The sequence below is a fragment of the Notamacropus eugenii genome, chromosome 6 (assembly GCF_028372415.1).
Source record: "Notamacropus eugenii isolate mMacEug1 chromosome 6, mMacEug1.pri_v2, whole genome shotgun sequence".
NCBI lineage: Eukaryota > Metazoa > Chordata > Mammalia > Diprotodontia > Macropodidae > Notamacropus > Notamacropus eugenii.
Window position 1 is genome coordinate 123,124,315 of NC_092877.1, and position 12,487 is coordinate 123,136,801.

General features: G+C 38.6%; 2 protein-coding genes across 20 annotated transcripts in view; one reads left to right on the top strand and one right to left on the bottom strand.

The window, feature by feature from the left end:
- The window catches only part of SCLT1 (sodium channel and clathrin linker 1), a 264,118-nt gene extending 259,159 nt beyond the window's left edge, over positions 1–4,959 (bottom strand). For 12 of the 13 annotated variants that reach the window (XM_072620993.1, XM_072620989.1, XM_072620996.1 and 9 more), the window contains exons 1-2: positions 4,847–4,959; positions 4,400–4,442 (exon numbers count right to left, since the gene is read on the bottom strand). The gene's annotated coding sequence lies outside the window, so the exon portion shown is untranslated. The remainder of the gene's footprint in view (positions 1–4,399; positions 4,443–4,846) is intronic. The other variant, XM_072620988.1, reaches the window with a different exon arrangement.
- Positions 4,960–5,086: 127 nt separating this feature from the next.
- C6H4orf33 (chromosome 6 C4orf33 homolog) overlaps positions 5,087–12,487 on the top strand; it is a 36,103-nt gene continuing 28,702 nt past the window's right edge. For 3 of the 7 annotated variants that reach the window (XM_072621003.1, XM_072621004.1, XM_072621007.1), the window contains exons 1-2: positions 5,342–5,427; positions 11,101–11,275. Coding sequence is in view for 1 of the 7 variants with exons in the window: in XM_072621000.1 (XP_072477101.1) it covers positions 5,262–5,427 (166 nt within the window). In the remaining 6 variants the exon portion in view is untranslated. Of the gene's footprint in view, positions 5,177–5,261; positions 5,428–11,100; positions 11,276–12,487 lie in introns of those variants that run through there. The other 4 variants (XM_072621009.1, XM_072621000.1, XM_072621011.1 and 1 more) reach the window with 4 other exon arrangements.

Below are 12,487 nucleotides of genomic sequence, written 5' to 3' on the forward strand. Positions count from 1 at the left end.
AAATAAATTTATAAAGGAATCTTACATGGCCTTATCATATGCAAAAGATATTCCTTGTTAAAAGACTTTAAAACTACATTTCACTTTAATGAAGTCAAATGCTTTCTGTAATCATCAAATATGTTGTGTTCAAATTTAAGACATCTATTTTTGAAATACAAACTAAATGCTACGGTATCAATAAAATAACCAAACTTGACCCTCAAGAAGAGCTGAGAAAATGTGTCTCTTGCTATGGGTGAGGAATACTGAATATACTGTTATATACCTGCTGCATTGGTCAGTTTTACTGAACTGCTTTTTCTCTTTTTAAAATCTGAGTGCCAGGAGGTATGGAGCAGTGAGAAAAGAGAAATATACTTGGAAAATGAAGGTGATGAAAAAACAAATCAATAAAAATACAATAAAAACATTTATTTTTGACATAAAAGAAATACAGTCACCGTGTCCCTTTAAGTGTTCATTTATATAATCAGATCAAGAGATGCACAATTACAATGAGTATTTTTTCAATCTTGCAAAGTGGAAGAATACATGTGCAATACTGCTCCCAACAAACTTTCTCTTTTTCTTTAACATCTAATTTGCTCCTTGGTTTCCACAATCATCATACAATCCCAGGACCATACACTACACACAATATTAGTAGATAAGAAAAAGAAGTTAGAAGTGCTCAACACTTTCTTAAAGAGATACGCTAGTTTTCCTGAATATATTCATCTTAATCAAGGAAACCACTTGAAAAAGGCCAGCTCCTCTGAAACATGTCTAAATAGTTCCAGCTGTCTCTTCATTCAGTGCAACACAAGGAGATGTTGGAAATCAAAGCAATATTGGTTCCTGTTTGTCACACAGACAGTCAACTTCACCACCCATGACTTGACTTCCTTTGGGGAAATATGTTCTTTACTCTAGCCAAAATACTTGTAAGAACCCCACTAAAAGCACTAGCTTCTTCCCTAACCTACCCAGTTATCCTGGTCACTGTCTTAGCATGGAGATGACCTCTTGACATTCTCTTTAAAAACATCTGCAAGATGATTGCCGTGTATAAAATATTTAATCAAATCTATAGGTATGGCTTCTCAGATAAAAAGGTAGTACATTATGAGTGACATCAAGCTGAAATTCTAAATTAGATTGGGAATAAATCCAAATTAAAAAATCATGATATCTGATATACTAGGTCCATTCAACAAAATTTTAAATAAAAAAAAAAAGACCTGGGAATTTAAGCTTTGCACTCTTATCTTGTCCATTTACTTGGGTCCTCCCCCACAACAACAACAACAAATTATCTCGAATTTACTTTGACTATATTTACATTGAGTTATCTTTGTTCATATTATCTGTATCTACACTTAGCAGAATCAAAGTCCCTCAGAGTGAAAGGACTATCTCATTTTTGTCACTGTACCTCCAAAATGTGGGCACATTACCTTGCACTGTGTAGGCATTTAATAAGTCTTTGATGAATGAAGTTCAAACTCTTCTGACCTGCAATCAACAATCTGGCATCAATCTGCCACTCTAGCTGTATATCATAGAACTCCAACAAAACATATTTATTTTTTTCTCCCAACATGCCGTGTGTCCTCCTGTCTCCTGTACTTGGCTTACACTATTCCATAGGGTCGTAAGTCTCTCCCTAGTCTTCTTAACTGCTAAAATTCTACCCATCTTTAAAAGTCCAATTCAAATGTCCACCATGGAAAGAATACCATTAAATATTTTTTAAAAGAATAAGGAAAAAAACCATGCTACTTTTAAAACCTGTGTATTGTACAAAAGATTTGGTTGTCAAGTTGAAAAGAGAAGGCCTGGGCATGTCATAGAGTATAACACTCTTAAGATAATATATAATATTTTTACTCTTTATCTCGAAATGAAAATCCCCTTATTTCTCCTGCTTCCTATTACACAAATCCTGTACCAACCATACTACTCAACAGGGCCAACCCCTCCAAAATAGTTCATTCTGAAGAATATCTCCCTCTAACTTTTCAAATTATCTTTTTAATACTTCTCTTTTTTCCCCCGAAACTATCCTAACTTAAGAGAGGATCATATGATCATAAAACCATAGATTTAGGTCTTCTAGTCCAAGACTCATACTTTATGGATGAGGAAACTGAGGTCTAGTAAGATTAAGTGATGCCCACGGTCACAATGTCAGACAGTCGCAGATCTGACTCCACATTCAGTATGATTTCTCCTGATATATGCTGCTTCTGGTTGGTCTCTTTGCCTCAAGTCTCTTCCCCTCCAGTCCATCCTCCACTCAAATATCATCCTAAAACAGAGGTCTGACCACATCATGCTCCTATCCAATAAACTTCTGTGGCTCCCTCTTATCTTCAGGATCAAATATATAATCTTTTTAGATTTTAAAGCCCCTCCCTACCTTTTGAGTCTTCTTCTACTTTACTTTCTTCCATGTATTCTATGATCCAACAGAAGTGGCCTCCTGACTGTTCCTCTTACAAGCTACTCCATCTCCCACACATTTTCACTGGCTATCTCTCATGCCTAAATGTTCTGCTTCCTGGCCTCCCTGGTTTCCTTCAAGTCTTGGCTAAAATCCAACTTTCTGCAAGATGTCTTTCTCCACCCCTACTTCTTTCACCCACCCCACTAATGCTTGTGCTACCCCCTGAAAATATCTCCAATTTATCTTATATATCATTTTTATACGTGGTTGTTTCTATGCTGTTCCTCCCCATCATTAGACTGTGAGATCCTTGAGGACAGGGACTGGTTTTAGCCTCTCTTTGTATCCCCAGCACTTAGCACTGTGCCTGGCACAAAGTAGGTGCTTAATAAATACTCCAGGACTAGCTGGCATGACTTGCTTTGCCTCTCACCTTAAACCTAGATTATCACAACAATCTAAGTATCATATTCACCTAAATCCATCCTGTATAACACCACATGCTACTTTCAACTCCCCTGTTTAATAACTTTCAATAGCATCTTGTTACTTCTAAGATAAAATCCCTAGTTTTAAAATTCATGGCTTTCCATAAAACCTACTTTTCCAACCTTATTTCCTACTTTCAACACATTCTTTCCATACCATCCAATAAATCCATTCATTTTTACACAAACTCACAACATAATATCCAATCCTTTGCTCATGACATCCCAAGAAGAACTTTTAAAGACTACCTATCCTTCAAGGTCCAATTCAAGACTGATCTCCTCCTGGAAACTTTTCTTCATCAAACCAGTGATACTTTGATCAACTAACCTCTAAAAGCAGCTATGATCTATGCCATGCATCTAGTAGCTAATTATATAATACTCATTTGAATCTTGTTCCCCCAAATAAACTGTAAACAAGACACACTTCTTGTTATGTCACAGAGCATTTCTAGTACAGTCACATACCTTAACTGGTACTCACTAAATACCTACTGAATAAACATCTAGAGCGGTCCACTAATTATTCCCTACTGCAACCAGGTAGTAACTACTGCCTCAAAAACCCTTCTTTACTCATAGCTCTTTCCTCTCTTCAAAGCAGCAAAAGATCCTCAGAAAAGTATAAATATGTTTAAATGTCTGGGAGAATGCCACGTGTTATCTTGAAACCAAATATTCACTAATCTTAATGCATTCAACATTTTTCAATACAGAAAAGAAAAGTTTTCTACTAAGTTCATGTCATGCAACCCAGAAAGCACTGTCTGTCAATAACTGCTAACTTGGCAATTCAATAATAAATGATTATCGTATTTGGATTAAAACCTGAGTTTAAATCACTACTCTGAGCTTTGTCAACTTTCAAACACTATATCCATGAAAGCAAGTACTAAGTCATTTCCTCTTCCTGGGCCTCAGTTTTTTGGTTTTCCTCCTTCTGTAAAAGGATATAATAATCACTAAAATCTTCTAGCTCTAAATCAATAATCTTCCAGTTGATTTTTTTGAAAATCCAAATGCAACACTGCAACATGGTGTAATAAATAACCAACACTGACGTGACAATTTACAGTTTGGAAAATGTTTTGTCCAAGCCTTTCTTCCATCTAGAATCCCTAGCTTCCTGCAAAAACACTGGCCCAGTCCAGCGCCTTGCAAAGTCTCTTCTGATCCCCTGTTCCCCCAAATTGTGTGTATAAATATGATTTTTCTGCAATAGTGAGTAAGCTCCTTGAAAGGCAAAGGCTATGTAATTTTTATCTAGCACTTGGCGCAGTAGTAAGCACTCAAATGCTTCTTGAATAAAGGAATGCATGCATGCATACATGTATCACAACATCACCAGAATTGCTATCCCTGCTTCATCACAGAGCTAGCCAGCGTCAGGGGCTGGATCTGAAACCAGGGCCGGCTTCCAAGGCCAGTGCTCTCCCGGCTAAGCCACACTGCCCTCTGGCCCAATTCTGCCACTCACCGGATGTCAGTCACTGCTGCTCCCTACGCCTCAGTTTCCTCCCCTGTAAAAAAAGGAAAATGGACTACGTGATCAATAAGGTGGCTGGCAGTTCTAAATCCACGTCCCAGGTTCCTTCCGGATGACAAAGAAAATGAACCTAACGGCAGGAATCGGAGTGCCCAGCACGCTGGCGCTCCCCGCGAAGGAGGGGCACCGGGTTGGGACCCACTTCCAGCGCACACGGCTATCTGTCAGCTGTGACCCTAGACGGAGCGACCCTAGACGGAGCAAGTCACTGCTCTCCGTCGGGGCCTCCGTCGCCTCTTCTGTAAAAGGGGGGCGCCCGAAGTCCCTCGGATCCCCTCTGAAACCTGGTACGCACGGTCGGGGCCGGACCCTGCTCCGCAGGGGGCACTGGAGAAGCCACACCCCTGGACACCCGAACCCCGGAACCCGGTGGCTTACTTTGGTCTCTCAGAAAGTCCAGCTCTGTGGCCATTTCGGTGCAGTTTTAGCCGCCTCTTTCTCCCCCTTTCCAATCACAACGCCACTTGAGACTGACCAGAACAAGGGAAAAAGAAAAAGAAAAAGAAAAAGAAGAGAGCGAGAGCGCGCGAGATGACACAGAGGGGAGGCTCGGGGAGCAGCGAGCGCGGCCTCGGCCTCCCTCTCGTTCTCCGAGCTTCGGCTCCAGCCCGGCCAGGCCCGAACGTCCCTCCTGACGAGGCTGCGCAGGGGCTAACCTCGGCGGGCGCGGGAACAAGGCCCGAGTCCCAGGCTCCTGGCGCACGAAAGGTAGGGGGCCCCCAGCAGGGAAGGATCAGGCTGTAGCCAGTGCCCCCGCCCGTCTGCCCCGCGCCACTTCAAAACCGGCGACGGGATGCGCTCCTTGGAGACGGCGTCGCCGCATTTGCGTCATCACGCCGGCTCCGGCGTGACGCCCCCTGCGAGGCCGCTCGGCTCCTCCCCCTGGCCCCAGCATCCGGCGGGCTGGGGAAGGGGGCGGGGCAGAAAGCGACGCTCTCATTGGACCTTAACCAGCGGAGGTGAGAGGGGGTGGGAGGGGGCGTCCGGGAGTTCGGCTGTCGGAAGGCCTACCTTCCTCCCAATGGAAGGCTGCTGAATTCAATTATTTTAAAAATACATTTTTATGGATATGATGCATTTATATCGCTTTAATTTCCCCTCGGATCTCTCCCCCTCTCTTCCAAACGTCCATCTCATATTAGAAAGATTATTTTTAAATTTTAAAAAAATCGCCAAAACCGATCAGTATGTCGAAAAATATCTAAAAATATATCCCCCTATTCCACATAATTGGATCTTCCATCTCTACCAAGGAATTGGGGGAGGCGTCTTATGTAATTTCTTTGGAACCCTGCCTCCAACACAAGCTGTTGTTTCTCCATTACATTAGGCGACAGTCAATCAATAAACAAGCATTTATTAAGCTCCTGTTGTGTGCCAGGCTCTGTGCCAAGTGCCGGGAATACAAAGAGAGGGGAAAAAATCACTGTCCCTGCCAAAAGGAGCCTACATTCTAATAGGGAGCCAACATGCAATCAATTTATATTGATTTATTTGTATATCATATGTATTTTATATATTTATAATTTAATATTTAATTTATAATTACACATTTTAAATTTATATTATTTTACATATAAATTGTATACATAAATATATGTAATTTATGTATGTAATATGTATATTATATATAATCACATATATTCATGTTTCATATATATGTAAATGTAACATATTATTTATGTAATGTGTAATTATTATTTATATTTATATCATATATTTATGCATATTTATATAATATATAGTATATAAAATTATGAAATTTATAATATATGTGTACATATAATTTATAATTTAAATGGAAAGTAACCTGAAAGATCAAAAATGCTAACATCTGGGGGACTGGAAAAGGCCTGCTGCAAAAGGTGGGGGTTGGGGCTGAGAATCCAAGAGAGGAGAGAACCTTACAGGCCTGAGAGACAGCCACTACAAAGGAACGGTGTGCAAGTGTTGCATTCGGTCCCCAAAGTAAAGAGGGAGTCATGGGAAGTCACTGAAAGGGGGCAAAGAGGATGCCCAGGGGAGGAGTGTCACTGGATCACACTGCACTTGAAGCTGAGTGCGGTATGAATTGAAATGGAGAGAGATTTGAAGCAGGGAAACCAACCAGAAGGCTTTTGCAGGAGTTCAGAAGTGAGGTGATGAGGGTCTAAATACTGGGGCAGATGTGAGAATTAAGAGGACATACACTAGAGCTATTGTAAAGTTAGAAACAAGGCTTGGCAACAGAAAACATCTGCCAAGGAAAATAACTCTTTTGAAGCAGTTAAATGGTATTGTGACTAGAGTGCTGGATTACATATGAATAGAACATGGATAGAAGGAACTGAGTTCAAATTTTGCCCCAGACTCTTAGAAGCTATGGGGACGTTGGGCACTTAACCTCTCTCAGCCTCAGTTTTCTCATCTGTAAAATGGAGATAATAATAGCATCTATTTCCCACGGTTGTTGAGGAGCAAATGAAATATATGTACAGGTCTTTGAACATCTTAAATTGCTGTATAAATTATGATGATGAAAAGGACAGTGAAGCTACAAGCATGGGTGACTGGTAAATGATGACACTGCCACTCCCCTGGTGTATGCCCTCATCTCGTATCTGGACTATTATAATAGCATGCTGGTTGGTCTACTTGCCACAAGCATCTCCCCACTCTAGTCCATCATCCATTCAGTCCCCAAAAGGATTTTCCTGCAATGTAGATCCAATGACATCAATCTCCACCCCCCCCCAGCCCCACTCCATAAGTTCTAGTGGCTTCTTATCACCTACAGGATCAAATACAAAAATTCTCTGGTGTTCAAAGTCCTTCATAAGTCTTCATAACCTATCCTCGTCTTACAGGTATGGTTGTTGGGGACACTTAATTGAGTACTCATTCTCCCTCTCAACCATCAAGGAGAGAGGGATAGAATCTTTCCAAACCACATTTCCACCCTCTGTGGTCGAGAGGAGAAAGCCCTTCCCTCTTAGACATTGCCCTTTCCTCTGTCTCCTCCTTCTCTGTGTCCTCTTCTTGAAGCTTGAGGTGATACACAGTTGTCTAGCCCCAGACCAGGCATCAGCAAGTATAATGGAAATATACTCATTCCTTCAAAGGAAAAAAAAAGTACCAGTGGTTAAATTCTCATTTATCATTTAAAAACTTAGTGGTTCTTAGCATCTTTAGCCTCCTCCCCACCCCCACCCCCACTTAGTAATGGTGCAAGAGTGAGAAGATATCCAATAAATTGGGGGGACTTGCAGAGAACATGGACATATTTTGGCTAAGCTTCCAGAGAGAACCTCTGGAAGGAGTACCCACATTGATTAATACATAGCTACATTGAAGATGCACTCACCTCACAAGGCTTTTCAGGTAGCATTATATCTTTTAGGACACTTTCATCTAAATCTGAAACTTCAGTTAATTTCTGAGGCAGAATTGAACAGACAGGAAACCATAACCTGAAACAATTTATGAAAATATGAAATTTGACTAACCAATAGTTTTATTGATTCTGATATGCAGAGAGGCATCTTTAGGTACTATAGTAGAATGCTTGAAAACAAAACCCGTGTTTGCATCCAGTGTCCAGCTTGTATGACGCTGGACAAGTCACTTAAACCTTTTTCAGCTTTGGTTTCCTCATATAAAGTGTAAGATGGTAATATTACTAACTTGCCTACCATACCTTTCACTGATGCATAATTTTGAGTTATTGTTGATACTTTTTAGTTTGCTGCTAGAACTTTCTACGGTAGTTATTTCCTATGTACATCTTAATTCTTCCTGAAAAACAGATTTTGAAGTATTCTGGTGTCTATTAATTTGGGCATATTCCACATATACATATATACATATTCCATATATACATATATTCCACATATAAGTTGTGTTTCAAAGAAATTAGAATCGTGTATTCAATCAAGTAATGAGTGTTGAGTGATTCCCTATGTACCTTGCCCTGTTGTAGGCACTGTGGGATTCAAAAGACATCAGTCAGTCAAAAAACAATCTTTGAGCACCTGCTAAGCGCCAGACACTGTACTAAGTACTGGAAATACAAGTACCAAAAAGAAAGCCTTCTCTTAAGCTTATAATGGTGATGACAAGACATTGAGTTTTAAAGGGGGGAAGGTACTTGGCAGGAGCAGCTAAGTGGTGAAGTGGATAGAGCCCTAGGCCTAGAGTCAAGAAGACTCATCTTCCTGAGTTCAAATGTGACTTCAAACATTTACTAGCTGTGTGAGCCTGGGCAAGTCACTTAACCCTGTTTGCCTCAATTTCCTCATCTGTAAAATGAGCTGGGGAAGAAAATGGCAAACCACTCCAGTATCTTTGCCAAGAAAACCTCTAATGGGGTCACAAAAAATTGGACACAATTGAACAACAATACTTGGTGCAAGAGGAGAAGGGGAAGGAGAAATTCTAAGGAATGCAGTCCAGTTGAGAATGAAGAGATATTTGACTTGTATACCCTCCTTTTAAACCAAGGTGGGGGAAGGAGCTTCTGAACTCTGCTCTCCAATCAGAGGGGCCTCAGGGGCAGCTGGTACTGATGAGGTGTGAGTTCTAGAGATGATGTGACCTTCCAGGATGAAGAGGTTCCTGGGGCATGATGGAAAAGACCAAAGGAGCAAAACCAAGTGGGAAGAGTTGTAAAGAAGTATAAAATAAAGTATCTGTCCACAAGGACAAATGGAAAAGTGAGACATGCATGAAGTAATTAAAGAATAAGACACTATAATAAATTGCTAAATGATGCAGAAGAGAAATTCTAAAAGAGAGAAAGAATTCTAATGCTTGGTTAATGACCAAGCAAATTATGGCATATGAATATAATAGAATACTACTGTACCATAAGAATGAAAACATGAGAAAATCAAAGAGACGTGGGAAAACTTGCTTAAAGTGATGCAGAGTCAAGAAAGCAGAGCCAAAAACCTTATACACAGTGACAACAACAATGCTAATAAAGTCAACCTGGAGAGGCAACCCAAGACTGGCGGATTAGTCAAGTAGTGTGGTCAGTCAGTATCATCACCTCAGTACTAAAGATCACATTTCTTCTTTCTGTTTTTCAATAAATTAAATAGTTCAGGGATAAAGAGTGTCTGCTGTGTCAAAACAAAATGTATCAATTCATTTTTTAAAAGAAAAGATTAAAAACATAAATAAAAGAAAAGAGATTGTTATAGTATGAAGCTGAGAAAATCTTCATAGGTGGGGTCTGAATTGTATTTCAGTGGTTAGGCAGAAAACATTGGCACATTCAGAAAGAGAGCTGGTTTGAGGAGAAAGAGAATAAAGCATAAAATCCTACACTCAAGAGTTGGAAAAAAACCTCAGTCGCCATCTTGTCCAATATACAGCATGCTCAAAAAATAATCATTCTCCTTTGCTTTAAGACCTCTAGTGAGGAAGGAGACACAGCCCCTTTCACTTTTGGACAGTTCCAATTGTCAGGAAGTTTTTCCTGATGTCAAGCCTAACTTTGCTTTTTTGCAACTTCTACCTATTGAGTGTGAGTCTAGAAGGTGAGTTTTTAATGATGATAGAACACAGAAGTAGGGATGTCCTGTTAGAAATATGGTCCTGGAATTCAAGGAATATGTATCTGAATTATTTAAATTAAAGTAAGAGATATTCAAAGTATTAACAAGAGTGTCTTTAGATGATTTTGCACAGCAAATAAAAGCATTTCTCTTCTCAGCTGATACAGCTTTCATGTCCATTTGTTTCAAATAAAGATTCATGATAGTCAGCTTAGCATTAAATAAATAACTGCATATGCTCATTAGTTGCCATTCTTTTCATTTACAGAAAAATGAGATGAGACATTTTCCTCTGATTGAAATTAAATGGTTTTTGTTTACATTTTGACATAACTGGAAATAAATCATAGGTGTTTTATATATGAGTGAAATGTGTGTCTGGAATTGCAATTCTGTCACTGCACTTGAATTTTTTAGCTTTGTGATCATGAGTCATGTAGTACATTCAAACAGATCATTTTGTTTTGCTCGCCCATTTTTACTGATCTGTATTGAAATGGCACATATTTTAGTATGTGTAGTAGGGGATAGAATTCATATCTATCCATACTCTGCATTTGCTGTTTAAATTTTTTAGAAGCACCTTAACAGTACAGATCCTGTCTTATCTTATGCCCCTACTATAGTGATTTGCACAACGTAGATTTGTTGTGTTGTACTGTATTTTTAGCATTGGTTGTCTCACTATCCACTTTTGACATCTTTGCTATTTGCCTTGCTATTTTCCCATTTCCCTCCATGTGGAACAGCATCTTCCAAACCCAGACATGTAGAAACTAAACCTTCCTCCTTAGATGAGTTAATCCATTCATCTTTGGAACTCTTCCTTGGAACTGAGTTGTCTTAACTGGTGTTGTGTTCATTTACTTAACCCATTATATCTTGAAAGCACCACCTTTACAGCAGGGCAAACTGGGCACCTACCATGAATTCATGCCAAGGAGATCTCAAGTATCTCAAGTATCCTTACCATAGAGGCTCAAAAAAAAAATCTAAGTTGGATTATCTGAGCAAAAATGTTTTGAATGCTGTAATCACAATATTCAGTTAATTAATATTCAATTAATATATTAAACATAATTTTTTAAATAGATGGGATCCTCCAGAACACTCTAAGAATGGCCCTATATCTAGATACTCCCAATCACACTTCACATCCATCCATCTTGGACATCTTCACCTGTCCCTGCTCTGCCTTTCTCTCCAACTAAATAACATGATCAGGGACAGGACTCCAGAGACCATGCTTCCCTCCAGTGGTATGTTGGTAAGTGTTTAACAACTGACTTTCCAAAGTTAGTACATGAAGTTTTTTATACATTTATACTGTTACAAAGGATATGTATCTACAAAGAATAATAAAATAGACAATATTTTTATAAATTTCATATACCTAATTGATTCTTACAGAAGGTTTTCATTGTTTTTTCCCCCTGAATTTGTATTTGTAGCCAAACTATGGTTGCAATTCAACCACGATTTGACAAATGGAATTGCATCTCAATCTGCTGATTCTTTTCTTAATAAATGTATGGTCATTAAATGTGATATGTGATCTACTATTAAAGTATTTCTCGCTCTTCAGATTATATTCATTAAACTGGAATTTCTTTTCACTTCAGCACTTCTGACTGTCTTCTTCGATTTTTGTATAGTTGCAGGGATTGAATGTTGTTTGATTCTACATTATCAACAAAATGTGGGAAATAATTTTTTTTTAATTTCATTTAAAATTTTACTAAAAATAGATTTTTTTCCCACCAGATGATTATGAAACTAGGTCTTTACAAGGCCTCATAAATGGTTTTAAGAGATCAAAATAATTTAAAATGACTTTATCATTGCTTCTGTATGATAGAAGACATAAATTCACATGTCAAATTATACTTTCTAGTAATATATTCTTAGAAGAGCTTTACACTTATCATTTTTATTAAATGGAATGTTTAGACTTATATGATCTAATCAATTCTTCATCTTGAGATTTGCTTTCTAGTACCAATCTTTAAGTTTTCCGAAGCTTTTATAGTGTGTTTGATTAATTTTTCTGATTTCTGAATGTTAGTTGTTCTTGATTGCAGTGGAGGTGAAAGTAATGGAAATTCTTTAAGAAAGCCAGTCTTTAAAGCATGGTCTTACATGAAATTAATGTTAACTAATCTCTTTGCCAACCCAGAATAAGATGAATGAAATAAATGTATTTAAGTATGAAAAATACATATATAATGCAGGGTATATGTGCCATACAGCAGTAGCAACTTGTAAACTGTATGGCATTCATCTTGTTCCCAGGTGACTAATTTTTAATAATTCCAGTTTCAAGGTTTTTAAATACATTTTCTAGCTCAGTTTGATTTTTTTTCTTAGATTGGTGATAAATAGGATACATTTTATCCATAAATATTTTAAGATGATGTAAGAAAGTAAACACTAGCACACAGGAGGGCTGCTAACACAGGTTCACTCTTGACCTGTTCAG